Source organism: Haemorhous mexicanus, chromosome 16 (assembly GCF_027477595.1).
Source record: "Haemorhous mexicanus isolate bHaeMex1 chromosome 16, bHaeMex1.pri, whole genome shotgun sequence".
Classification (NCBI taxonomy): domain Eukaryota; kingdom Metazoa; phylum Chordata; class Aves; order Passeriformes; family Fringillidae; genus Haemorhous; species Haemorhous mexicanus.
In genome coordinates, this window is record NC_082356.1 from 11970071 (window position 1) to 11998038 (window position 27968).

The 27968-nt window shown below is 56.1% G+C and overlaps 2 protein-coding genes across 2 annotated transcripts in view; one reads left to right on the top strand and one right to left on the bottom strand.

The window, feature by feature from the left end:
- LOC132334955 (zinc finger protein 850-like) overlaps positions 1 to 27968 on the bottom strand; it is a 300730-nt gene that overhangs the window by 181422 nt on the left and 91340 nt on the right. The gene's annotated exons all lie outside the window — the stretch shown is intronic.
- On the top strand, positions 2384 to 5603 carry LOC132334809 (uncharacterized). Its single transcript, XM_059860980.1, has 9 exons — positions 2384 to 2623; positions 2886 to 3000; positions 3162 to 3290; positions 3494 to 3670; positions 3778 to 3933; positions 4095 to 4196; positions 4598 to 4700; positions 4986 to 5042; positions 5334 to 5603. The coding sequence occupies exons 1-5, from the start codon at positions 2523 to 2525 to the stop codon at positions 3877 to 3879; spliced, it is 624 nt and encodes a 207-aa protein (XP_059716963.1). The 5' UTR covers positions 2384 to 2522; the 3' UTR covers positions 3880 to 3933; positions 4095 to 4196; positions 4598 to 4700; positions 4986 to 5042; positions 5334 to 5603.

The window sequence follows — 27968 nt, forward strand, 5'->3', positions numbered from 1 at the left end:
AGAGTGTTCCATGGTGACCCTTTGTGACACGTCGTGATATATGTGCTGACAGCGACACAGCCATGCCACAGTGCTCGGTGCACGCAACGGGACAGGTCGGGAAAGAGCAGTGCAGTGAGGAGCCCCCACACAGCCAACTCATTCCTTGCTGACCCGGAGCTTTTCCGAGGGGTTCTCTGTGCAGGTGACCTCGAGGCCAGGCTGCGGGACTCGGTGACGTGGAGCATTTCCGAAGCGTCTGCCATCCCTGCGGCCAGTGCCCTCGAGGATAGACTGCGGGACTCTCAGTCCTATTTCTTTCTAGAGACTTCTCTCTTGCTGGTGCCCTTGAGGACAGACTGCAGGACTTACTGTCCTGTAGCATTCCCAAGGCCCCTCTGTTGCAGGTGCCTTCTAGGTACGACTGCAGACTTGCTCATCTTCAGCTCTTCCGAGGCCTCTCTGCTTCAGCAGGCACTCATAACTGCAAAGAGTGACATGGAGCAGAGACCACCCAGCATGACCAAGCTGGCCTGGGTGGAGGAGGAAGAGGCTGGAGCTCCCTCAGCACAGCAGCCTGAAGAACTGGAGCAGTTCCAGCTGCTGCAGGAGGGTGAGTGTCAGAGCTGGGCTGCAGGGCTGGAGCCTGCAGCCAGCTTGGCCCCATCCCATCCCTGTGGACATGCCCATGGATAAGACAGAAGCTGGGCTGGATCATCTGGCAGCTGTGCTCCATCCCCCGGGGCATGCCGAGGCTCTCCCTGCCTGGGGAGCGCAGGGCTGGGCTCTGTTCTCCGGCCTCTCCCGCAGCCCCTCAGCCCTGTCTGTGCTCGCTCTCTGCCAGATGCAGCCGAGGAGCGGACACAAGAGCAGGAAGCCGCCCCTGGCCGCTTCTGCGGAACAGCGCAGGTACCTGTGGCCATCCCTACCTGGGCTGGGCCTGCTGTCACTGCTCAGCCAAGCACCAGGCTTGGAGTGCTCCATGGATGCTCCCTCCCTTCCTGCCCTTCTCCTGCAGACCCTCTGTGACTCCATCATGTGCCTTTGGCAGGAAGAGACCGCTGGTGTGGGCACCGGCCTCTTGGCGGAGCTTCTGTTCCTCAATGCTGAGACCGGTGCTGCCATGCTGGATTTGCTTGTGGAGGAGGGTGTCTCCGATCCAACGCAAGTAAGCAGCCTGGGGCAAGGGCTCAATCACCCCAGCACTGCTGTGGCACCTCGAGCCAGCTCTGCCGGGCTCCCTCGGCTCTTGAGGCCCAGCCCAATGTGGTTGGAAGGGAAGCACTTCTTAGGGGAAGCTGGGCAAGTTGCTGCTCTGGCACGTCTCCGAGTCTCCCCGTGCCTTCTGCAGGTGCCCGCCATGGTGAGGTACATCCACCAGTGGCTCACGGCCAATGAGTCTGCCGGGCACAGGCTGGACGAGGCCCTTCTGGAGCTGACCGAGGAATACCCCTCGGACGTGATGATCACCCTCTTGCGCTGGGCCCCATCGTGTGACAGGTAGGGCAGCCCCACGTGCCTTGAGGGCTTAGGGTTCACCAGCCCGTCACCCAGTAGAGCCTGTCCCTGCTGACTGCCAGATGGGGCGGGGAGTTCCAGGATCCTCTGGCTCCTCTGTTTTACAGTGCTGGGACATCAGCTCCTGAGCCTGGGGCCAGGCTCCTTCCCTGCCCCTCAGGGCCTGTACCCACGTGGGCTGGCTGGCCGCTGCCAGCCCAGGGCAGTGGGCAGAGCCAGGGCTGAGGGCCGGCGTGGGCCCTTGCAGCTACCCAGGCCACGGGGCTGTGGCCTAGACTGCCCTGACACAGAGTTCTGACCCCACAGAGCTGCCGCGACCATGTGGGGAACCATCATGTCCTCGAGCAGGACTGCGGAGCCGGCGCTGCAGTTACTCCTCGACGCGCTCAGCGCCTGGCCAGTGTACAGCGTGTACACCTCTGATGGGGACAATGCAGGAGTCTTTGCCCTGGCTGTGAGTTTCTGGAACCGGCCTTTGCCAGCCCCCAAGCCGCCTCTCAAGCAGCCAGCTCTCTGTCCTCCCCCAGCTGCATCTCCCTGCCTCGGGCACTGGGCTGAAACCTGGCTTAGGGGCAGGGTTCAGGGGCACCAGGCCGGCTGCTCGGCCCGTGTCTCCCCTGGCCTCTCCCTCGCACGCTGGAGCCCTGCCACATGGATGTCTCAGCACTGAGCGTTGTCTCTGGGTGTTTTATTTCTTGCAGGCAACCGTGGCACTGTGGAGAGTCTTCAATCTGACCTGGCGCTCCCCTGTCGTGCTGGAGTATTTCCCCAATCTCTTTCTGCGTCTGCTCTTCCAAGCTTACATCAGCACGCAGGAGATGCCAGAAGAGGTTGAGACTTTCTGGAAGGGATGCCAGGAGGAACACGGCCTGGCCACCAACCCCAACAGGTGCTCCATGCCAGTCCTCGCAGTCTCCCCATCCCTCCCATGCCCCCAGGGCAGGAGCCAGGGCTCCCGACCGTGACCTGGGCTTTGCTGTGCACACAGCTTTGCACTGCAGACCCTGAAGGCCCTGCTCTGCCAAATGCGCTATGAGCACGTGGTGGTGTCAATGGAACGCAAGCGTGCCTGGGACACGCTGCTCTGTGCTGACACCCACCACTATGCAGTGCGTCTTCTGGCCAGGTGAGACCTCGTTCTCCCCCCCAGCCCTCTCCTTTGTGCCCAGAATTCCCCACAAAGTCCCTGTGGTCATGGGCGGCAGGGCCTTGTCACCAAGGGAGGGATGAACAGACTGGAAAAGGCTGGCAGAGGAGGGTGCCCGGGAATAGCCGCCTCCCAAAGCACCCCCTGGGTGCTTGGGAGAAGACCAGGCCTCTGTGAGTCAGCCCTGGGAGAGGTTTGCCCACCTGGCTCAGGGGCAATGGTGCCTTTTTCTCCCCGCCAGGGAGATGCGCCGCGTCTCCATCATCTGGTGTTGCGGCATGGCATCCTGCCTCTTTGACCTGCTCAGCGAAGGCATTTCAGACTGGGAACTGCCCGCCCTGGCGTTCCTGGTGGAGGTGAGTCCCATGGCCATCGCTGCCTCGCTGAGCTGCCTCCCACCCCTCTGCCCTCTGGTAGCCGCAGCTGCCTGGGACAGTGCCTGTGCTGCTGTCTTGTCTCGGCCCTGTGTGCTTCTGAGCTCCTGGGCACCTCTGCGTCTTCTCTCTGTGCCTTTCAGGTCCTGGACTGCCTGGACTTGAGCGAATGTGGCGAAAAAGTCCTGGAGATCTTGACAAGTCAGCTGCAGAGCGAGTCCACGGAGATGCGTCGCGTGGTGCTCCGCGGCCTCGTGGTGCTCACCTCGATGGTGAGAAGGAGGCAGCAGCTGAAGCTGTGCTGGCAGCATGGGGCTGGGGCAAGCAGCCCCTAGGGCTCAGCTGGGCTTTGGCAGCTGTGCTCTCCCAGCTCTCCAAGGTCACTGTTCAGCTGCCCGAGTGCTTTGGGACAGGCCTTTGGCCTCTGAGCCCTGCAGCAGTAGCGTGGGGTGGCCCAGCCTTGTTTTGCACACAGGATCCAAGCATGTTCAGCCTGACTGAAAGCCTTGCGAAACTACTGTGGGATGCGGACGAAGACATCGTGGAGATGACCCTCATTGTGCTCAGCTTACTGCTGCTGCACAAAGACCTCATAATAGCCAGCCCCATCGCCCTGCAGCTGGCTGAGGCGCTCTGGCACCTCTTTGACAATGTGAGGCTCTGTGCCCCCAGCCATGGGCACTTGGATGCTGCCTTGGGCCAGGGCATAGCGGGACCTGGAGCAGCTGATGCGGAGGGCTTTTGCTTCCTTTCCCACAGGACAACAGCCATGTGCAGCTGCTCTCCATTCGCCTCTTCCAAGACGTGATCACGCTGGTAGTGGCAAAGGACAAAAAGGCCCTGAAGAAGTATGTGAGCTAGAGCCTGCTCCCGCTCTTCTTCCACTGCCACGATGAGAACGGGCGTGTGGCACAGGTGAGGCCTCCTGGCCTCTGGTGTCTCCGTGGGAGGGGGCTCAGCTGTCTGCCCACCCCCTGGCACCTGATGGGCTCCAGCCTCTTGCTGGCCTCGGCACAGAGATGCGGGTCCTGTGCCCTGGGCTGCGGTGCCATCTCTGGGTCTCTGCTGCTCTGCAGGCCTCTCGGGAAACGCTGCTTTCTGCAGTAAGGTTCCTGAAGAGGAAGGATCTCAAGCAGCTGCTGAAGACGGATCAGATGTGGAGGTTGGCCGAGTGCTTGGTAAGGACGGCCTGGAATCCCCAGCCCAATCCCTGGAGAAGCCGCCTGCCCATGGCACCCAGTCTGTGGGGCTGGCAGCTGTGGCCCCTGCCCAGTGCCCCATGCAGGGGCAGCGGCCTGCGCCCCACACACCACTCCCTTTCCTGGGCCGTGCGGGCTTTTCTCCAGGCTCCTCTGACCGAGCCTCATGTCGATGGAGCCCCGAGCCAGCTGGGCTCTGCTGCGGGGCGGCACCATGGCTCACTGTGTCCTCTGCCCCGTCCCGAGCCTGGCGCCTGCGGCTGTTGGCCAGGCCTCAGGGCTGTGTGGGCAGGGGGAGCAGTGCAGGGTGTAGGGAGCGCCCGGCCCTGGGGCAGGGCTCTCATCAACCCTTTCTCTCCGTGCCCTGCCACTCTCTGCAGCTGGGAGAGGATAGGAGCCGTGCGGCCGAGCACCTGCGCCAGGCCCTGCCATACCTGCGGAGCCCACAGGAGCCCCTGCGAGAGGCGGCCGTCAGGTTCATCGGTGAGCCCCAAGCTCTGCTCCCTCCCCTCCCCGCCCCAGCCCGCCGCAGCTCGGCCCCAGCACTGCCTTCTGCCCCGGCAACAGGAGCCTGGGCGCAGGCATCTGCAGCCCTGGCTGGCCTCGGCACAGCTGCCACCCTCTGGCAGCCATGACCTGGGGCGGCAGCCTGTGCCAGGGGCCCGGGCTGAGCCCTGCCGGGCCAGCAGGGCGTGTGGCCTCAGGGCTGGCAGCACCCGTGTGCGGCAGCTGTGGCTCTGAAGGCAGGACTCGCTCTGTGTTCCCAAGGGATCGCCGGGCGCTACCTGACAGGGCAGCAGCCAGAGTTCCGGATCATCTGCATGGGTGAGTGAGGCCTGCAGGCTCTCAGCGGGGGCTGCCACCGGCAGCTGCATTCCCTGGCCTGCCCGTGGGCGGCTCCGCTACCTGTGCTCACCAAGGGCAGCTTGGCCACAACACAGACACTCTTCAGGGGCCTGGGGGACATTCCTGGCCAGCAGCTGCCAGCTCGTCCTTCTTCTGTCCTGCTTCTTCCAGGCCCTGGCAGGAGCTGTGTGGGATGGACATGGCAGGAGGCTCTGCCCAGGTCCCCGCAGATCCACCCTCTGACTGTGGCTCTGTTTCTCTCTCTTGCAGCCCTTCAGGACATGACGGATGACACCAGCCCTACCGTCTCATGCCTGGCACTTCAAACTCTGTACATCAATTTAGCTGTACAGAGCATTCCCTCCTCTGGACTCCAGAAGATGCGAGACCAACTCCGCCAGCTCTGGAAGTCGCGGCCTTTCCTGTGTTACCGTGGCTGAGTGTCCTGCTGTGGCGCCGTGGAGAAGTGATCCGGGAGGCTGCGTCTGCTGGGGCCACCTGAACCTGCGGGGAACATCTCTCCTCTGCAAGCACTTCCTTTCCCACCCTCTATAGGAACATTAAATTGCTGTTGTCATACGCCGATGTCCGGGAGCTTTCTCTTCGTGCAGAGTGTCTTCAGGCCAATGGGGAAGAGGGGAAGAAAGAGTTCTTCCTCTGAGCAAGTTGCCCAGAAGTGGTGTGGAAGGGAAAGTGGCCAAAAGCCCCTTGGCCTTTGGTGGTCCTGCAGGAACGTTTTTGTTTCTGCATCAAGTCTTCTGGAGCTGGGGGAACAAGTGAGTTCCGTGTCCGTCGAAGAGCAGAAAGCGGCAGGATGTGTCTGCTCCCAGCGCTTGCCTTGGCTGTTCCTTCTCAGTGCTGGCAGCATCATCAGGGACACACCTCAGGTTCTCTCATGCCGGAGTTATCCCAATCTTCTGCACTTGCCCAGGTTCCTCCCAGGTTCACCAGGGAAAATCGCTGCCCATGCCAGTCCATTCCCTTGCCCAGAAGGCACCTGCTTGTGTTTGGACCCGAGCTGCTGGCCACAGCCAGACGGGCAGCGCTCGCAGCATTGGCCATCAGATGCTGTGCTGACTGGTGATTTCTGGTTTCTCTCCCCAGAGTGCCAGGACATCATTAAGGGGTGTTTGTCCATGCAACCCTTGGACAGGCCATCCTTAGGAGAGCTTTTCTGTCATCCTTGGGTGCAGGGTGTTCCTCTGCCCTAGAAGATGGGAGAGATCCATGTGCACAGTTGGATCCAGGGGCCTGGCAGGTAACAGCTCCACACATCTCTTGGCAATCAGTGGCAAAGCATACCAGACTGGTTTTGTCCTGCCTGTAGCTCTGAGCAGGGGTCAGCAGAAGGGAATACGCAGCTCTTGGGCTGGAGCTGAGCTGGAGACCTGGTGTGGCAAGCACTGGTGGCCACCATCCCCGCTGGTTGTGTTTGTCTGGTTCATGGATGGCTGGGGCCCTGGGCAGAGCCCTGACAGCCTGGTCTGGCCCCAGGGAAAGAGAAGGAGCCCCTGGAGAAGCTGTACCTGGTGGGGCTTCTGCTGGAGACACCAAGGAAAACCTCAAGGATGACAATCTCTTCCTCAGCCTGGCCAGCTGAAGATGATGGACTTTGATTCTTGCACCTTCTTCAAAGCCAGGCTCCATGCCCAAATTGCAGGTGAGTCCACAGCCATGGGGATGCTCCCAGATCTGAGCATGGCATGGCCTGGCCAGGCACGAAGGGTTCCCCCTTTGCTGGGGCAGATGCAATGAATTCTTCAGTTGGCCGCTCAGCTGCTTTTTGGCTCTGGGCAGCTGCTGAAGGCTGGATGTGCCATGGCTGGCTGCAGGCTGGGCACATGTCCTGCCCTCCTGCTCTGCTCCCAAAGGCAGTAGGGATGGGCAGCTCTGGGCACAGCCAGCATGGCCTGGGCACCGCAGGCCTTGGCACAAGGGGACAGGAGCCCTCAGGTGACAGGCAGTTTCTGGTGTCTCTCCTTGCAGCCAGGCTCTGCGGGTGCTGAGGCTGCTCTGGGCTCTGCCAGGGCTCTGCTGGAGCTCAGCACTGGGCTGGAATCAGCCAAAGAAGAAATGGTGTGACCTGTAGCACAGACTTGCTTGAGCATTTCGGCAACACAGCTCAAGTTTGCAGAGTGTACACCTCCAAGGGAAAACATGACACCCCCCAAAAAAAAAACTTGTTCAATAACTTCTGAAATGAAATCAATCTGGGGTGACCCCAAATTACATTTCGCAGCCTGCTCTAGCTCTAGCTCAGCCCTTCTCTGAACAGTTCTCTCCACTGCCTGCCTTTTACTTCCCAACTGCTCTCTTCCCGCAGTGAGCTCCCAGCCCATCGCAGTCTCTATCACACTGTTGCCTTCCTTGGTGCCCCCTCACCACAAGGAAGAGGGAGCCCCAGACTTAGGAATTCATCCTGGGACTGGCTGAGGAGCAGCAATGTCTCAGAGGTCCAGTGGGATTTTAGTGTCATTCAGAGCCACTCTCCAGCCCTCAGCTCTGCTCACTGCTGAGTTCCTATTCCCTTTTCCTCGTCCTTTCAGCAGGATGAGCTCTGTGAATCCCCTTGAGCCTCCCCAGCCCACTCTTCCCAGCCCACGCACCCCCCTCAGTTTGGCTGAAGCTGAAGCTTCTCTGTCTCCTCTGGCACACCAGTCCAGTGCCCTGTGCGGGGAGCCCCAGCCCAGAGCACAGCACCAACAGTGCAGTCCAGGCTGGAGCAGCTGCCCTGCAGGCTTGGCTTGGCTCTTTGTGGCAAGGGAATGCTCCCTGTTTCCAGCTGTCCCTGCAGGATGGCCCCAGGGCAGAGCCCAGCCTGGCTCTCACTGCAGCCCCTGGAGCTTGGAGCAGACAGTGCTCCCAGAGCTGAGGTTCCTGGGGAGCACCCGGAGCGGTGCCTTGCACTCTGTTGCCGTGTGTCACAGTGCAGGCTGGCTGGTACTGTGTGAATGCACCAGCCCCTGGTTTGACTGAGAGGGGCCTCACCCAGTCACATCTCTGCCAAGGCTGCAGCATTTCACTGGCCAGAATCTGACAGGGCATAGAAATCAGAGTAATGAAATTATCCAGACTGGGTTTTTCAAAGGCCCTTTAGAAGGAAGGACTTGAGAATAAACATTCTCTGTTTGCCACATGGACATTGGGGTGAGTGGTCTCTTTGTCTCCAACCCATTCCCTCCCCCTGCCAATGTTACAGCCACCCACTCCCTCACACATCCCCCCTCGTGCCTTCCCACTGCCGTGTCCTGTCAGGGCTTCTCCAGCCCCTCATCCCTTCGTGGCTCTGTCCCCTCAGGGTCTCCTCCATCCCAGCCAACCTGCCCGGCAGCAGCACCACAGCCCCACAGCAGCTCCAGAGGAGCCCCATCCAGAGGCACCTCGGAGCCCTCAGCAATCCAGCCAGCAGCACACGGGCAGGAGGACACAGATGGCCCTTCCTGGCTGGCACAGGGCTTGTGGCCATCTCCAGGCACCGCTCTCACAGGGATCCCCGCAGCTCCGGCCCCTGCCCAGCCGCTCTGTCACCTGCACAAAGGCTTCAGAAGAACCACCAAAGGGCAAGGGCATTCTGACCATTTTCCCTGCTACACTGCACGTCTGGGCAGTTGGCTGAGCCCAGGCACCCTTTTCCCCCTCTTCCCCTATGCCCTGCTAACCCTTGCCAGCAAAAGAAAACTCCTGGGAGTCTGTGTATTATAACACATTCTATATTCATAGACTAAAGAAAAAAAACAAAAAGAAGAAAAGAACAATCCTTAAGAAATTGAGAATTCCCGCTGGCTCAGGTGGCCCCAGCAGGCAGAGCCTCTGGGCTCAGCTCTCTGCAGAGCTCCAGCAGCGCAGCCAGTCGAGCCCCAAAAGACGAGGCCGTGTCCTCCATGCCCTGCAGAATTGATCTTGCAGCCTCTGGAAGATGGAATATTGCTCACTATATAGTGCCCGGAGGACATACAATGTTTGAAGTGCCATGTCTGACACAGCACTGCTGATGTCCTCTGTCAGGTGTTCAAGGGCTGAAAGAGAGAGGAACAGAGCCATGGTCAGATCCCAAATCTTTGGGGACATGAGGAGAGCCCCCTGCCAGGGCCATCCCAGCCGGCTATAGGCATGGCCAGGAGGAAGAAGGGAACAACGGGAACAACGGGACCAGCCTGAAGCTGCTGGCCACGAATCCCCCACGTGGTCCTGAAATCTCAGTGTGCTCTGCCTATGCCGCCCCTCGTCCGCACAGGGAGCAGAGCCCTCTGCAGCCGGGGCAGGGCTTGCAGCTGCCCCCACCAGCCCCCACTGCCAGCCCGCTGCCCTCACTCACCAGTGCAGATGAGCTGGAGCTCTTCCTTCTTCCCCCTCAGGTACTGCCCAGCCATCCCTGTGAACACAGAGCCTGTCACGGCCCCAGCGGCACAGCTCCCTGCCGGTGGCGCTGCCGGCGCTGTGGCCACACGGCCTGCTGGCCCGGCAGGGCTCAGCCCGGGCCCTGGCCGCACGCTGCCGCCCAAGGGCACGGCTGCCAGAGGGCGGCAGCAGCGCCCAGGCCAGCCGGGGCTCCACGGCGCCGGGCCCGACCGGCGCTGCCGGGGCAGCAGGCGGGGCTGGGGCCGAGCTGCCGGGGGCCGGGGAGGGAGCCCGGGCTTGTGGCTCACCCATGAACCTGATGGCCGCCTCTCGCAGGGGCTCCTGTGGGCTCTGCAGGTAGCGCAGGGCCCGGCGCAGGTGCTCGGCCGCTCCGCTCCTGTCCTCTGCCAGCTGGAGAGAGCGGCGGGAGGGAAGGAAGGGTTGGCGCGGGCTCAGCCCCTCGGCCGGGCGCTGCCTGCACCCAGCCCCGGCCTCCCCTGCCCGCACAGCCCTGAGGCGCGGCCAGCAGCCGCTGGCGCCGGGCTCCCGAGGGGAGGGGCAGAGGGCCGGCTGCTGCCCGGGGAGCCGCGGTGCCGGCCTGCCCTGCAGCTCCGCCGGGCCGGGGCTCCACAGGCACCCGGCTCGGGCCCACGGGAGCCTGGAGAGGAGCCCGCGTGGCCTCTGCGTGTAGCAGCGGGCAGGGGCACAGCTGCCCGCCCCGCACTCTCAGCACCGCCCTCGGGGGCCTTCTCCAGGCTGATGCTGGGACTTCCAGGCCATCCTTACCAGGCACTCGGTGAACTTCCACAGCTTCTTGTTCTTCAGCAGTCTTTCAAGATCCCTCCTCTTCAGGAACTTGGCCACACAAAGCAGCGTTTCCTGTGAAGCCTGGAGAGCAGCAGAGACGAGGAGATGACCCCACAGCCCAGGGCGCAGGACCCGTGTCCCTGTGCCAAGGCCTGGAGGAGGCTGCAGCGTGGCAGGCACCAGGGCAGGAGGCAGCCAAGCCCCCTGCCAGGGCGACTGCAGCAGCCCACAAGTCCTCACCTGTGCCACAAGACGATTCTCATCATGGCAGTGGAAGAAGAGTGGCAGCAGGCTCTGGCGCAGGGGTGTCTTCAGGGCCTTTGTTGCCTTTTCCGCTGGATGAGTCACCAATGTTCGGAAGAGCAGTATGGAGATTACCTGAACCTGGCTATTGTCCTGTTTGAAAGGAAGGAAAAAAGACCTCAGAATTGGCTGCACAGGGCTCAGCTTGACACAGGCCTGCAAATCCTGAGGTCACGAATTGTCCGGGTAGCACCCAGTGGCCATGGCTGGGGGCAGCGAGCCTTACGTGGTCAAAGAGTGGCAGGAGCGCCTCAACCAGCTGCAGTGTGATGGGGCTGGGCATCAGCATGTCATTGTCCAAGATGATAAAGCTGAGTAGCATGACTGTCATGATAACTATCTCTCCATCTGTGTCCCACAGGAACTCCACAAGACTTTCAGTCAGGCTCCACATTTTTTTGGTCTGTGCAGAACACAAATTTGTGAAATGCCATCCTCCTGCTGCAGGGCCTGAAGGCCAAAGGCCTGTCCTGAAGCACTCGGGCAGCTGAAGTGGGAGGCAGGAGAGCTGGGAGCAGCTGCCCCAGCTCCCAAAGGCCAGCCAAGCCCAAGCGACTGCATTCCCTAGCTCAGCCTCAGCCACTGCCCCCTTCTCACCATTGAGGGATCATCAGTGAGATCAAGAAGGGCCCTGAGCGCCAGGCGACGCCTCTCCCTGCACTCCCTCTGCAGCTGCCTTGACAAGATTTGCAGGACTCTGTTAGCACTGCGTTCACTCAAGTCCAGGCACTCGAGGACCTGAAAGGCACAGGGCAGTGACAGTGGACCCGGCCAACAGGAGCTCGGAACCACACAGGGCCGGGCCCAGGCAGCAGCGCAGGGCACGGGCTCCATCCCCGGCAGCTGTGGCTCTGAAAGGGCAGAGAGCTGGGAGGCAGCTGAGCGAGGCAGCGCTGGCCATCAGGCTTACCTCCACAAGGAACGCCAGGGCAGGCAGCTCCCAGCGTGGCTCCTGTGTGCTGAGCAGCCGGAGCAGGTAGCGAGCGATCCGGGAACACAAGGGGATGGAGACATAGGACATCTCCCTGGCAGGAGAAAAAGTAACCAAGACTGTGGGCCAGAGGCACAAACCTCCGCCAGGACTGACACACACAGGTCTGGTCTTTCCCCAGCATTGTGCAAGTGGCCCTGGACTATTTGGGAGGCGGCTCCTTGTGGGCACCCTCCTCTCCCAGCCTTTTCCAGTCTGCTTGGCCGTCCCTCGGTGACAAGACCCTCTGGCCCATGACCACAGGATCTGTGTGGAGCTCCCTGGGCACAGAGCACAAATGTCAGAGGCAGTGGGGAGAAGGGGGTCTCACCTGGCCAGCAGACTCATGGCACAGTGGTGGGTGTCAGCACACAGCAGCATGTCCCAGCCGCAATTGTGTTCCATTGCCACCACCACATCCTCGTGCTGCGTTCGGCAGAGCAGGGACTTCAGGGTCTGCACTGCAAACCTGCGTGCAGAGCAAAGCCCAGGTCACGCTGGGAGCACTGGCTCCTTCCCAGGCCACGTGGCAGGGACAGGAGGAGTAGGATGGAGCACCTCCTGGGGCTGGTGGCAAGGCCATGTTGCTCCTGGCATCCCTTCCAGAAGGTAATGACCTCCTCTGGCATATCCAGAGTGCTGAAGAGCACTTGGAAGAGCAGATGCACAAAGAGGCGGGGGAAATACACCGTCACCATATGTGGGACACAGGGCACCTGGAGGATCTTCCACATCACCACAGCTGCCTGGAAAGAACAAAGCCACCCGAGACAGCGCTCAGTGCTGAGGTGTCAGTGTGGCAGGGCCCGAGCTTGGCAGCAAGAGGCCCAGAGAGACACAGGGGGAGCAGGGGGCCTGGCGGGCCTGAAGCTGCCCCTGGGCCAGGTTTGAGGCCAGCGCCTGAGGCAGGGAGATGCAGTGGGGGAAGGAGGATGGAGAGCTGCTGGAGAGGTGGCCTTGGGGCCAGCAAAGGCCAGTTACAGAAACTCACAGCCAGGGCAAAGACACCCGTTTTGTCCCCATCAGAGGTGCACATGCTGTGCTCTGGCCAGCTCCCCAGCACATCCAGGAGGATCAGCAGCACTGGTTCCGCAGTCCTGGGCGAGCACATGATGGTCTTCCACATGGCCATGGCAGCTCTGTGGGGTTAGAGCTCCGTCTCAGGGAGGTCTCAGACACAGCACGGTGGCCTGGGCAGCAGTGGGGATCTGAGCCAGCTGCCAGCTCTGCCTCTGCCCATTGTCCCTCACTGGCAGCACCCAGGCAGCCCAGCCCTTTGGGGACAGACCCCTGAGGGGCAGGGAGGGAGCATGGCAGCAGGCATGGGAGGTGACATGCCAGGGCTGGCAAAGGAAGCAGCCAGAGGGCCCTGGAACTCTCTGTTGGTCAGACACCTGGGCCAAGTTGTACAGGCTGATGGGCTGGGGAGCCCTGAGCTCTCTGGGCAGGTGGGCCCCATACCTGTCACAGGATGGGGCCACACGCAGCAGCGTCATTAGTACGTCAGCAGGCTGTGCTTCTGTGAGATCCAGCAGGGTCCTGTTCAGCCTGTGCTCAGCAAACTGATTGGCCAGGAGCCACTGGTGGATGTACCTGACCAGGGCGGGCACCTGGAGAAGGCACAGGAAGACTTGGAAAGCTGCCAGAAGGAGGAATGTCCCCAGTGTCCCCAGAGAAGTGCTTCCCTTCCCACCACACTGCCATGGCCTCAAAGCCTTCCAGTGACCAGGGGGTGTGGCTTGAGAGGCCAAGCAGTTCCTGGGAGGATCAAACCCTGGCCACAGGCTGCTTACTTGCTTTGGGTTGGAAAAGCCCTCCTCTACAAGCATATCCAGCAGGGCAGCACTGGTCTTGGTTTTGAAGATATGCGTGTATGCTCTGAGCCCAGTTCCCATGGTGCTGGTCTCTTCCTCCCGAATTCTCTTGATGAATTTGCAAACCAGCTGTAGGAGAAGGGCAAGAAGCCAGGGATGTTGCATGGAATGCTCCAAGTGCAGTGACAGCAGGCCCAGCCCAGCTGGGGGTGGCTGCAGGTACCTGCGCTGTTCGGTGGAAGAGGCCACGGGCGGGGTCCTGCTCTTGTGTGCGCTCCAGGGCTGCACCTGGCAAAGAACGAGCGCAGCCAGAGCTGAGGGGCTGCAGGAGAGGCCGGAGAGCACAGCCCAGCCCTGGGCTCCCCAGGTGGGGAAAGCCCTGGGATGCCTGAGGGGATGGAGCACGGCCACTGCGGGGTGTCTGCCTGGCCCTTGTCCATGGGCATGGCCCAGGGGATGGGATGGGATGGGATGGGATGGGATGGGATGGGATGGGATGGGATGGGATGGGATGGGATGGGATGGGATGGGATGCAATTTTGCCAGGCTGACTGCAGGCACCAACCCTGTGGCCCAGCTCTGCCACTCACCCTCCTGCAGCAGCTCAAACAGCACCTCCTCTTTGGTCTCCTGTGCTGGAGCAGCTCCAGCGCCTTTTTCCTCCTCCTCCTCCTCCTCCACCCACGCCAGCTTGGGCACTCTTAGGGGTCTCTGCTCCATGTCTCTTAGTGGATTTGTGGCTACTTGCTGGAGAGATGCCTCAGAAAAGCTCAGAGTCAGCAAGTCCTGCAGTGGTGCCTGGAAGGCACCTTCAAGTAAGAAGCCTCAGGAAGGCAACAGGACAGCAAGTCCTGCACTCTGGTCTTGAGGGCTCCTGCCACAAGGACAGGAGACTCTTGTCAAGGATTGTGGTCTGGTCTCGAGGGCACTGGCAGCAGGGATGGGAGATGCCTCTGGGGCACCAAGTCCCACGCTCTGCCCTCAAGGGCACCTGCAGAAGAGAAGGGAGACCACGGGTCGGCAAGTCCTGTGGTCAGGCCTCGAGCTCAGCTGCAGCAATAACGCCTTGGAAAGGCTCCGGTTTGGACAGGAACGAGCGCGTTGTGTGGGGGCTCCTCACGGCACCGCTCTGTCCTGTCCTGTCCCGTTGTGTGCTCTGAGCACTGTGGTGTGCTCTTGTCACTGCCAGCTCCTATGTCACCACATGTCACAAAGGGCCCTTGGACGCCTGTTCTATGCCACGGTGCCCATGCTGCACTGTGTCACAAAGGGCCCCTGCACACACTGCCCTTTGCCCTGGGGCTGCCCCCAGCCCACCCAAAGTGGCCCAGGTTGAAGGAATCTCTCACCCCAAGTGTCTAAGACAGCCCGACAGGGTCTTTAGGAACAGCTCAAACCATCAGCAAACGCTGCCCTGCTCTGTGGGCTCAGGGCAGAAGAAGGAGCCTCCAGGGCTGCCAACACAGTTGCACTGGGAAGGGCACGGGGCCTTCCAGGGAAGCTGGCTCGGCCTCCTTGGGACACATCCTGGCCAGTGGCCATCCTAAACCCACTGGTGTGGCATGGACACGGAACGTGGGGGCCAGGGCATGAATGCTGCTCTGAGCCCTGCAGCCTGGGGAGCGCTGACATCAGCAGGTGTGGCAGAGTCCCTGCCCAAGCAGACCTGTCCCCCGCCCCCGAGCCCTGGCAGCACTGGTGCCCATCTCCTGCCCCAGAGACCTCTGCCCCCGGGGGGCTTCTGTGCCAGAGGGAGCCAAAGCCCACGTGCACTAGGGACTGTGCTCCTTCCTGTAGGGGCTGTTGGCAGGAGCACCTGGAGCAACTGCTGGCAACACTTGGTCTGGGTCAGAAGTTCTCACTCCATGCTGAAATTATTTTCTCATTGAAGTAATTTCCTTCAGCACAAAAACACCTTAGTGGCAAAGGCACAGAAGAATCTGGCATTTAAGAATCCCCACTTCAGGAAAGCTTTACTTCCCGTTGCTCAACTCAAGTAGTTCCAAAAAGTTGCAAACTTCCCAACTTCATTGGGATGGCCTGAGAGGGTGAAGAGTTGGAATTTTGCTTTCTATCTCAAAGCAGCAACTCATTTGCCTTAACATCATCCATTGAGAGTCAGAATAACACTGTACAGAGGTAAAAAAACAGCCATTCTTTGGTTTGCAAATGGTTTTCTATGAAGAGATGATATTATCCTAATTCTCTTAAAGAATAAAAGCTCGCAAGAAATTAAAGTCCACTCAGTGTTACAAAAGTAGCCCAAACAAATGAGTAGATGGCAAAAGGGCTAATCCTCCCCCTGGTACAGATATCTAAGTTGCCAGTAAAGTACAGCTCTCCCCTCTTGTTCCCTGCAGGAAAATCAGGACGATGAACAAGAATAGTCACAGATAGTCTTTCTGCCCTCTGTAACCAAATCTGTGCCAAACCACAGATGCTGCTTTCAAACTGACTCAGATTCCAGCCTAGACCTCTCACCTTGCAGACAGCTCCTTCCCCGACACCCCACCAACACCAACACCCCCAAACTCCAACACAGAAGCCCTCAACACTCCACCAGGACCCCCAGCTCTCCCTGTCCCTCTGCAGAGCTTTCCCACCCTCCAGCAGACCCCCTGGTTCCCTGCACATGCCAGGGGATGGCACTCAGGAGGATCTGCTCCAAGGCCTTCCTCAGTGGCAAGCTCAGGCTGCCAGGCCTATGGTTCCTGGATCACCCTTCCCACCTCACTGGGAGCTCCCTGGGAAGCACTTTCCTTGAGAAGCAAGCCCCTTTCCTCCAAAGGCATTTCCCCAAATGTGTAGCTTTCCTGGGGAACACCAATACACTCTTAAGAAATGCTGGCAAGGCTGAATAACTTCAGGTCCTTTCACGACAGGCACTCCAGCTCTAGCTTGTATTCCCCCAAGTGTGTTTCCAGGTGGAGGTTCAGAGGGGCAGCCCCAGGCCCTCTACAAACACAAGCTGCCCACAGCCTCTTCACCTGCCTCAACTCCTGCCTGCAGTCACAGCAGCAAAACCAGGCTGTTCCCAGCCAGAGCCCAGAGCCCTGTTCCTGCAGGATGCTCTTGCCAGCACCTTCCAGGACTCTCGGCTGTGCATGCAGCGCTTTTCATGCTGGCTCCCAACAGGCTTTGGAATGCAGAGCACAACCTGGCTGGCTCTGCCACCAGCACACCCCAAACACAGGCGGAGGAAGAAGCAGCAGGGGCTGTTTTGCAGCCATGCCCAAGAGAAACCGGAAAGGTGCCCTCCCTCTGGTCTCACTTGGTTGGCTTTCTGACTGGGTCTGAGCCTGGGGCTGCCATTCCTTGGTTGTGGGGACCAGAACCACACCTGGGATCCCAGCACTGCCTGACAGCGCTCTGGGCACTGGCACGGTCGCGCCTCCGAGTCTCAGGCACCGTGCTGCGGCTTCATTTGCCCTTAGGCACACCCAAAGCTCTCTGTTAAGCCCAGATGGTCTCTGGTTCTGCCCTTTCCCTGATCCTGTGCAGGGATGGAGCACTGCTGTGCTTTCAGGAAGCTGTTCTTGAAACCTTCCAGCATTCCAAGCTCCTTTGCCCTCCATGGATGCTTGCCATGGAATCCCTCATAGGTGGGTTCAGAGCATCCTCAGGTTTACTATTCCAAAGTCCAGGGGCTCCAGGGTGCTCAGCAAGATCTGTAACTCCACAGTGTTGTGGAACTGGACTTTCAGCACAGGGACCTTTCCAGCCTGATCTGCCCTCGTTCCTCTGTGTCTGTGCACAAAACTCGGTGTGGAAGAGAATGGCAGGAGGGGCCTGTGTGTCCCAGGGCTCCGGATTTGCATCGCTCCAGCTCCACAGAGATGCAGGTAAAGCAAAGAAGCCAAACTGTTTATTAATGGAAGGCGAAGCAAAGGGATGAGCTGGGAGGGAAGAAAGGGGATGGGCAGGTTCTGAGGGCTGTCAACAGCAAGAGAGAAGGCAGGAGCTATGGGAGCTTCCCACAGGCTCAGCTGTGCCAGTCATCAGCTGTGTCTGGAGCTCCAGCTGATCTCCTCTGGTCTCCAGGTGGTCTCACCTTCCAAGGGATCTGGAGGTCTTAAAGAGACACTGGTTCTTCTGAGCCTGCAGATAAAAGTAGTTCAGCTCTTCCCTCAAATATCACCTGAACAAATATGCTTATGCAGGAGGGGCTGTTGTCTTCACTCAGGCCTTGAAGGGCTGAAAGAGACAGGAACAGAGCCACAGTCAGAACCTGGATGTGCAGGAATCCAAGGAGACCTTTCTGCCAGAGCCATCCCACCTAGCTCTTGCCATGGCCACAAGAGAGGAGGGGCCAAGGGGATCAGCTGCAAGGTGCCGGCCATGAATCCCCCTGCCCGCATCCCTGAAATCTCTGTGTGCTCTGCCCACAGCACCCCTCGTCCACACAAGGAGCAAAGCCCACCACAGCCAGGGCAGGGATTGCAGCTCCCTGCCCAGGGATTGCAGCTCACCCAGCCAGCCCCTGCTGACAGCCCACTGCCCTCACCACCCTCACAGAGGGCCTGGAGCTCTTCCTTCTGCCCCATCAGGAGCAGCCTGGCCATCCCTGGGAACACAGGCTCACCATAACTAAGGCTGCTGTGGCTATTATCCAGTTTGCTTTATGGCTTAATAAGGTGAGGGATTAATGGATTTTTAACTTCCTCTGGAAGGCAGGCACATGGATTCAGAGCTATCAGACACTAAGTGTATGTTTTGGGGTTACTTTAATAATGGTACTTACTGTGAGGAAATGACACTGGGGGAAATTTTCTCCCAGCCATTCACCCAGCCCTTTGGGTCTGCCCCACCAGTTTTCAAAGGGTTCAGATCCACTCTAAATGCTAAAGATATCATACAGTGGTTGGTGTTGCTGATAGGCCTGTTACATTTAGCATTCAGAGATAAGGGAAGATTAACCTGGATAACCACACTGATACCTACCCCAGAGACAAGGGATGCTGCTGCCCCAGAGCCTGCCCCTGCCCCAGAGCCCATCTCAGAAATGAACCACCCAGGTTGGGTGGGGGTTCTAGAGAAAAAGATGGGCCAGATGCTGAAGGAGTACATTTCCTTGGCTGGTGAAAAACCCTCTCCCTGCCTCAAAGAGGGAGAGTCTGATGGTGCAGCAGTGGAACCCACAGATGTTACAACTGTCCAGGTTCCAGCTGAACTGCAAAGGTAATCACAGCCAGCAGCAGTTGCCCCAGTGGAAACAAGGAGGTCTGAGATGAAGCCAGAGCACCCAGATGAGGATAAGAAAGGAGGGCCCTCACAACCCGCAGGAGAGACAAGAGTTGAGATCATCACTGAGTCCCTGATGTACAAAAGTCTCCGTAATCTGCACAAAGACATTGTAGAACGGGGATGTGAGGCTTGTACAATCTGGTTACTCTGGGTCTGGGACCTTATGGGTACAGGTGTGCAACTGGATGGTGGTGAGGCAACGAAATTGGGACCCCCTACCCAGGACTCAGGTATCAATCAGATTTTTGTAAGGGAGTTAGGCTCCCTTTCCCTCTGGGAGTAGATTTCATGAGTGCCAGAGGGAGGTTTGTCCACAGGGAGAGAATGCAGGAGCACCACCATAGAATGTGCTGGAAGACCCTCTGAGGGGGGAGGAAGGGATCCAACAGCTGAGAGAAGTGGCAGTATTGGAGGTAGTCTTTGGGAGGGATGGACAGCATGATAATGACCCCAACAGGGTTAGGTGCCCAGGGCAAATGTGTTAGAGTCTGGCAAATCTGGGGCCATCTCAATATATCACCTTCATTGCAACAATTAATGCCGATACCAGCTGAGAGACAGTGGGCTCTGTTGCCAACAAGCTTAGAAATTATGCAAGTATGATCAATGGCCTGATGCAGGCTCATGTCTCTGCTGTAGTCCAAGAACTCAGAGAGGAGATGAGGGAGGAGGTGAGGAGGAACAGTTCCCACATTGCACCAGTGCGAGTCACAGGCCCCAAAGTCAGAGCCCAACGTTCCCCAGATAGAGAGAGAGGGTACACCCCACGGGCTGACCTGTGGTTCTTTCTGCAGGACCATGGGGCAGAGACATGGGAAGGTGGGATGGAAAACCCACTTCTTTCCTGGCAGCACAGGTGTATCAACTCAAGGAGGGAAACACTAATCAAGGGAACTCCAGTAAAGTGAAGGTAGCCTCAACCTCCCATGACCGAGCTGCTGCATATGATCTGTCTGATCCCCTTGAAGGAACCTCTACCATGTATGCCCAGGAAAGAAATAATACCCAGGGTTAGAGGGGCCCTGCCTCTAGCCAGGGAGAGGCACGGGAGAAGTGGATCTTCTGGATGGTGTGGATCCAATGGCCTGGCACATCAGAACCACAAAAATACGATGCCTTAGTTCATACTGGTGTGCAGTGTACCCTGATACCATTGGAACATGTGGGGGCAGAACCTGTTTCCATTGCCGGGATGGCAGGGGGATCACAGCAATTGACCCTGTTGGAAGCAGAGGTGAGCCTGACTGGGAAAGAGTGAAAGAAACATCCCATTGTGACTGGCCCAGTGGCCCTGTGTGTTCTGGGCATAGACTTTCTCTGGGATGGCTATTACAAAGACCTGAAGGGACTCAGATGGGATTTTGGAATAGCTGCTGTAGAGGCAGAGAACATTAAGCAGTTAAACACCTTGCCTGGACTATCAGAAAACCCATCTGCAGAAGAACTCCTGAAGGTGGAAAAGCAATGAGTGCCAATCGCCACCTCGACGGTGCACCGCCGGCAGTATCGGACAAATCGAGCTGCTGTGATCCCCATCCAAAAAATGATCCGTGAGCTGGAGAGCCAAGGGGTGGTCAGCAAAACCCACTCACCCTTTAACAGCCCCATCAGGCCTGTGCACAAGTGTGACAGAGAATGGAAATTGACTGTGGACTACCAGGTCTTAAATGAAGTGACTCCACTGCTGAGTGCTGCTGTGCCGGACGTGCTGGAACTCCAGTACGAGCTGGAGTCCAAGGCAGCAAAGTGGTACGCCACTGTTGATATTGCCAGTGTGTTTTTCTCCATTCCTCTGGCAGCAGAATGCAGGCCTCAGTTTGCTTTCACCTGGAGGGGCATGCAGTACACCTGGAACTGACTGCCCCAGGGGTGGAAGCACAGCCCCACCATCTGCCATGGACTGATCCAGACTGCACTGGAAAAGGGTGAGGCCCCAGAACACCTGCAGTACATCGATGACATCATTGTGTGGGGGAACATGGCAATGGAAGTATTTGAGAAAGGAAAGAAAATCATCCAGATTCTGCTAGAAGCCAGTTTCGCCATCAAGAAGAGCAAAGTCAAAGAACCTGCCCAAGAGATCCAGTTCTTGCGAGTAAAGTGGCAAGATGGACGGCATCAGATTCTTACTGAGGTAATCAACAAGATCACCGCAATGTCTCCACCAACTAGCAAGAAGGAAACACAAACTTTCTTCAGTGCCATGGGTTTTTGGAGAATGCATACTCCTGAGTACAGCCAGATTGTGAGCCCTCTTAACCTGGTCACCTGCAAGAAGAACGATTTCCTCTGGGGCCCTAAGCAGCAGCAAGCTTTTGCCCAGATCAAGCAGGAGATCGCTCATGCAGTTGCCCTTGGCCCAGTCAGGACGGGACCAGAGGTAAAGCACATGCTCTACTCTGCAGCCAGGAACAATGGCTTGTCCTAGAGCCTTTGGCAGAAGGTGCCTGGGGAGACTCGGCATCGACCACTGGGATTTTGGAGTTGAAGCTACAGAGGGTCCGAAGCCAACTACACTCCCACAGAGAAGGAAATCTTGGCTGCCTATGAAGGAGTTCAAGCTGCCTCAGAGGTGATTGGCAGGGAAGCACAACTCCTCCAGGCACCCCGACTACCGGTGCTGGGGTGGATGTTTAAGAGAAAGGTTCCCACCACCCACCACGCCACTGATGCTACATGGAGTAAATGGATTGCCCTGATCACACAGCGCGCCCGTATTGGAAACCTGAATCGCCCTGGGATTTTGGAGATAATTACAAACTGGCATGAAGGTGAAAACTTTGATCTCACTGATAAAGAGGAACAAGAGCAAGTGACATGTGCTAAAGAAGCTCCACCATACAACCATCTGCCAGCAGAGGAAACACGCTATGCTCTTTTCACAGACGGTTCCTGTCGTATCGTAGGGAGGAACCGGAAGTGGAAAGCAGCCGTATGGAGCCCCACACGACAGGTCACTCAAGCTACCGAAGGAGAAGGTGGATCAAGTCAACTTGCTGAACTCAAGGCTTTTCAGCTGGCCCTGGACAGAGAGAAGTGGCTAAAGCTCTACCTTTACACTGATTTATGGATGGTAGCCAGTGCCCTGTGGGACTGGCTGGAAAGGTGAAAAAGGCCAACTGGCAGCGTAGGGGAAAACCAATCTGGGCTGCTGATGAGTGGAAAGACTTTGCAACTCCGTTGGAGAGGCTACCTGTGAAAGTCCGCCATGTAGATGCCCATGTCCCCAAGAGTCAGGCTAATGAGCAACACTGAAACAATGAACAGGTAAATCAGGCAGCAAAAATAGAGGTGTCCAAGATAGACCAAGATTGGCAACACAAGGGGGAGCTGTTCCTAGCTCGATGGGCCCATGATGCCTCAGGTCATCAGGGTAGAGATGCCACGAAGGCACGAGACTGAGGGGTAGATCTAACCATGGACAGTATTTCTCAGGTTATTCATGACTGTGAGACGTGTGCTGCCATCAAACAGGCAAAGCGAGTGAAGCCCCTGTGGTATGGTGGGCAGTGGTCCAAGTACAAGTATGGGGAGGCCTGGCAGATTGACTACATCACACTGCCCCAGACATGCCAAGGCAAGTGCTACGTGCTGACCATGGTGGAAGCCACCACTGGGTGGTTGGAAACCTGCCCTGTGCCTCATGCCACTGCCTGTAACACGATCCGGGGCCTTGAAAAGCAAGTCCTGTGGAGACATGGAACCCCTGAGAAAACTGAATCAAACAACGGGACCCATTTCAACAACAGCCTTATCAACCCCTGGGCCAAAAAACATGGTATTGAATGGATATATCATATCCCCTATCATACACCAGCTGCCGGGAAAGTTGAACGGTGCAATGGACTGCTTAGGACTACCCTGAAGGCACCTGGGGGGGGAACATTTAGAACTCGGGAAATGAACTTAGCAAAAGTCGCCTGGATGGTCAACACCTGAGGGTCCATCAATCGAGCTGGTCCTGCCCAGTCTGAACCCTTGCACACAGTGGATGGAGATAAAGTCCCTGTTGTACACATGAAAGGTATTTTAGGAAAGACTGTTTGGATTAATCCCACCTCAGGCAAAGACAAACCCATCTGTGGAATTGTTTTTGCTCGAGGACCTGGTTACACTTGGTGGGTAATGCAGAAAGATGGAGAAAGCCGCTGTGTACCACAGGGAAACCTAGTCTTAAATGAGCACAGTGTGTAAGGTTTCATTGTGATGCAGATGGAAATAGAATAAGGGGTGGATAATGTCCTAGATTGCAAGGCAATGTGTGTGTTCTATTTGCCATCTGTTAGAGGTGTGGCAGTTATCTTCTGTGAATTGGGCAGTTTTTCTTTATCTCTTCCACACCAGTCCTCCCTCTGGGAGGCATCTGCTGTTAATGGGCTAATGAATATCACTGCATGACTGATAACAGTTACATCATCCCATTGTGAGATGCTCCACCCAGAGGGAGTAGCCAAGCATTCCTACCTGGATAGAATCTGAGATTTTGGGACAACCGAATAGCCTTTCCACTGGATTCCCAAAGGAGGAGCAGCCTTTTCCACTGGATTCCCAGAGGAAGACCAGGCCCATCTACACCACCACTGGATCTTCAGAGGAAGACTACACCCTTCTACAGGATCACTGCTCCAACAGAACCACATCTGTCTGCAGGAAGACTGCAGGAGGACTGCAGCCACCATTTCAATTGCACTGCTACCAACACCCGGACCCACAGGGTGTCAGGTCATATTCTGACTCTGTCAGTGCTGTTTTGTATTACTGCATTGTTTATTTTATTTTCTTCCCTAATTTTTATTTTCTTCCCTTATTCCTGCTCCCATATCTGTGCCTGAGAGCCCCCTCAATTTCAAAATTATAACAATTCGGAGGGAGGGGATTTACATTTTCCATTTCAGGGGCGGCTCCTGCCTTCATTAGCAGACACCTGTCTTTTCCAACCAAGACAAGGGGAAAGGTTCAAAGCCTCAGTTATAATGCCAATAAAGTTTGAAGGAACAAATAAAATAGGAATTGGGGATGTTCTGTTAGTTCCAAATGCAGGGTGAAATTTATTAGGATGGAGTGCTCCCAGAGAAAGGGAAGATGGTAGTTAAGCTTCTCCAGTTAAGGGAAGGAAATGAGGAGAAAATTCATGAGATGATGTGGGCAAAACTAAAAAATGGACGTAAATTAAACATCAAACCTATAGTAATAAAAATAGTTAATGAAAACCATCCAGTTTGGGTATGGCAACATCCACTCTCCCTGGAGGGGAGACAAGGACTACGGCCGGTGATCCAGGACCTACTTGAGGACAGGACCTTAAAGCCATGTATGTCCCCCCATAATACACCCATATTACCAGGAAAGAAGTCAGAAGGGACTTACAGGCTTGTCCAAGAGTTGAGAGAAGTGAACAAAAGAACAGTGACTCGGTACCCAGTGGTGCCCAATCCCTATAGACTACTGAGTAACATCCCAGTGGTTCAGTGTGACAGACCTAAAAGATGCTTTTTGGGTGTGCTCTCTGGCAGAGGAAAGTGGGTTATATTTGCCTTTGAATGGGAGAACCCTGATTCTGGGGGAAGCAACAGCTTCAGTGGACTGGGTTTCCCCAAGGGTTTTCCAAATCCCCAAACCTGTTTGGTCAAACCCTAGGAGGAGAAGTACTAAAACCACTTCTCCATTAAACCTGGGATAAAGCTCATCCAATATGTAAATTATTTGCTTCTATCAGGACTGGAAGAAAAAGAAGTTTGGGAATCCACCATAGTGTTGTTAAATTTTCTGGGGAACTAAGTTTTTGGATATCAAAATGGATTCTACAATTTGTAAAAATGGAAGTAAAGTACCTAGGACATGTGATTTGTCAAGGGAGCTGGCAGCTGAACCCTGAGAGAATTATGGGGATAGTCTCACTCCCAGGGCCAAAAACTAAGAGGGAAGTCAGCAGGTTTTAGGCTTGTGGGGATATTGTAGGCTATGGATTGAAGGATACATGCAGGCCATCCAGATCTTGTATGAAAAGTTGGTTGAAGAAGAGATTAGGTGGGAAAAAGATGATGAACAAAAGTTTGAAGCCTTAAAGCAAAAATTAGTCAGTGTACCGGCACTGAGTCTTCCTGCCTTAGACAAACCCTTCTATCTGCTTGTGGATATAGAAAAAGGGGAAATGAGATTGACTCTCAAGCAGAGACTGAAAGAAAACCAGAAAAACACCAAGATGCCCAAAAAGTAGAGTCAAGCTCCACCAACCAACTCGAGAACTGTCTTCCTGTTTTAATGGGTGAGAATTACCAGCATCTGTTGAGGAGAAGTACACAAGGGACTGTAAAAGGTAATGGGACAGGTTCATCAAGAAAATAAGACAAAGGGAGGAGAGCAAGACCGGGTTGGCTGCTTTGCTCACTACCAAGAAGGCTCCATAGCCCTGCTGCAGGCGGCAACCCCGTAGGCATGGTAAGGTAGGGACAAAAGGCCAGACCAGACCTCTGTCATTCCTCTCCTCAGTTGTCTTTTAATACAACAGGGACTGGAGGGCAGGGCCGAGTTGGCCTCTGTACTCACCCCTAAGATACACTGACTATGGGTAGCAACCACATAGGCATGGTAGATGGGAGTCAAAGCCATACTGGACCTCTGTGATGCCCTTTTGTCCATTCCAAATAAGTGTGTCCAAGGAAAACCTGAGACTTTTTCTCCTCTTCCCGCTGTCCTTGCCCACATCAACAGATGCTGGTATGACTCATTCAAGAGAGAGAGGAAATTTTTTACTTAACTGTTTGAGCAAAATGACTTACAGAAAAAGAAAAGGGCGGTTTGTTATAGATGAGTAATGCTATGGTTGACTCTCACAATCAAGGGGTGAATATTAAATATATGTTAAGAGAAGTTTTGTGGATGTATAATTATCTTTCCCCTCCCCCTTGCCTTGTTATCATGGGATGGCCTCAGTAGTTGGGGCATTTGGGAGGGTCAGCTTGTTACTATGGCAGCACCTGACCTCCAATCAAGATGTAATAAAGTGATCTGCACCACTGGACAGGAGTCGATTGACAAAGCTTTGGGAGGGGCTGGAAGTATAAAAGACAGAACATCCATTTAGTAAATAAGCACACGGTGACTGAATCCTTTGCTCCCAGTGCTGTGTCCTTCTCTTTATTCAGTCTTCTGTTGTGTTTTGATAAGATCTTAATAATTTAAATTTTTGAAAGTGATAATGGTTTCTCACATGAAGTTGGGGAATGTGAGGGAAGGTTGTCCATGCTGAGTCAGCTCTCAAGGTACAACTTCTCTGACCTGGCCAGACCTCCTTGGGAGTGGTCCAACATCAATATCAAACACAGAGTGCTGCAATCACCTCTTCCCTAAAGAGAACAGTAATAAAATACATTCTTTAAAATAGAATTAAATATTTCTTAGAAGCTCATTGAAATAGGAATCCATAACTGTAAAAGGAAAACTTCCTGCTGACATGAACTAGACCAGAGGGAAATCAAGGCAGAGCCATGGTTTGTCAGGACTTGCTTGATCCTAATGAGCTTCACTGTGCATTTGGAGCTGAGCCCTGCAACCTCAGGGCCTGAGAGGAGATTGCACAAACCTTTCCAAGAGCCAAAGGCAGAAGAAAACCCCAAAGCATCTCAAGGCATGAATGGGTCCCACTGAGGTCCATCCCAAAAGTGGCTCCTCATGGACTCCTTGGAGGAGAAAATTGGAGGCCAGGATGGCACAAAAACTTCTCAGAGATTCAGTGAGGGAAGGAAATTCCAAAGTACCTTAAACACCTTGAGTGTCTCAAAGTATTAATGAGCCCCACTGAGTGTCAGTACAAAGCTCTGCAGGGACTCATTAAAGCAGATAATTGGGGCCATGATTGCACAAACCTCTCCCAGAGTCTGTATCCAAAGGGAAACACCAAGTACCTTAAAAGAACTGAAGTACCTTGAAGCATTAATGAGCCCCACTGAGTGTTGTTACTGACAAAGCCTCTCCAGGGACTAATTACAGCAGATAATTGGAGGCCATGATTGCACAAATCTCTCAGAGACTCCAAGGCAAAAGCCAAACCCAAAGTCCTTTGAAAAACGTGCAGTCCCTGGGAGCATTCAGGAGCCCCCAGGGCCATTCCTGAGCAAGGCTCCCCAGGGACTCCTTCCAGCAGATCCTTGAGGCCACTGGGATGTGGGCTAGGGGGGGACGCTGAGGGCAGGACAAGGGGCTGACAGTGCCCAGCCTGGCTGGGGCTGTGCCAGGAGGCCCCAGTGCCTCAGGACAAGGTGTCTCCTCCCAGCCCTTGGTGGCACAGACCCTGCTGTGCCCCAGGGCACCAAGACTTGGCTTTTCTTTGTCCCCACCTGTCATCACTGCCTCCAGTTCTCTGCTCTGCCTGGGGCCTGGGGACACTTTCTCAGTTGTGTCCCTCAGTGGGACCCATTAAAAGTCCAAGAAACTTTGGAGTTGGATTCTGACTTGGAGTTCTGGAGAGGTTTCTTCAGCTCCTTCTCAGGGACTGATGCTCAGGTCCTCAGCACAAAGCCCCAGAGGGTCATTAAAGTCCTTGTGCTGTGTTTGTGCTGCTGAGCTGGGCTGGGCTCCTGGCACAGAGGCAGCTCCTGGTAACCAAGAAGAGCTTCAAAAGCACTTTTCCCTTGATGAGCAGCTTTTCTCCCAGCCCAGCAGAGCTGGGGCACTGCCTGCAGCCACCCCAAGCATAGCACAGAGGCACAGAGAGCTTCAATCAGTCAGGGCTGGGAAGGTGCTGAGAAGTGCCTGGGCCACAATCACTGCCAGCCCTTGGCACAGGAACCTCTGGCTGCAGGACAATGCAGCTGCAGCTCCTGGAGCCATCTCCTAAAGCTGCAACATCCCAATGCCTGCAGACTCTGTGAGTACATTCTCTGATTCTCTCTTGTGCAGAGCAGCCAGGGGTGCCCAGGGCTGTCCTGCAGAGCAGGGTCCTGCAGCCCAGGGCGCTGTGCTGGGGCAGGGACTCTGCTGCCTGCCAGGGACAGCTCTCAGCCGGCCCGGGAGCTGCCCCCAGCGCTGGGGAGAAGCTCTGGGGGGAAGGAGCCACCCTGAGCAGGGCAGGTGCTGCTGCTGAGAGGGGCTGGGTGGGGCAGGGCTGCTCCCAGCTCCAGACCAGCCTGGGCACAGCTCTGGAGGGCACTTCTCAAAGAAGGTAAACTGGGATTGCTGTAAGGATCAGGAGGTTTCCTGAGAGTGTTTTCAATTTCCTTCTTGGAGAAGGATGGGAATGTTGGGGTGGTGCCAAAACATTTTTGCTTTTTCTATATTTTTCATATATTCATGCCTCTGTAAAATACAATTATATAGTCATAAATCTATAATCATTATTTTTTTCTATTAAACTCTTTTTTTTTACTCTTATTAAGCTGCTATTATATACTTCTATAACTAGAATCCTTAATTAACTCTGGTACATTTCCT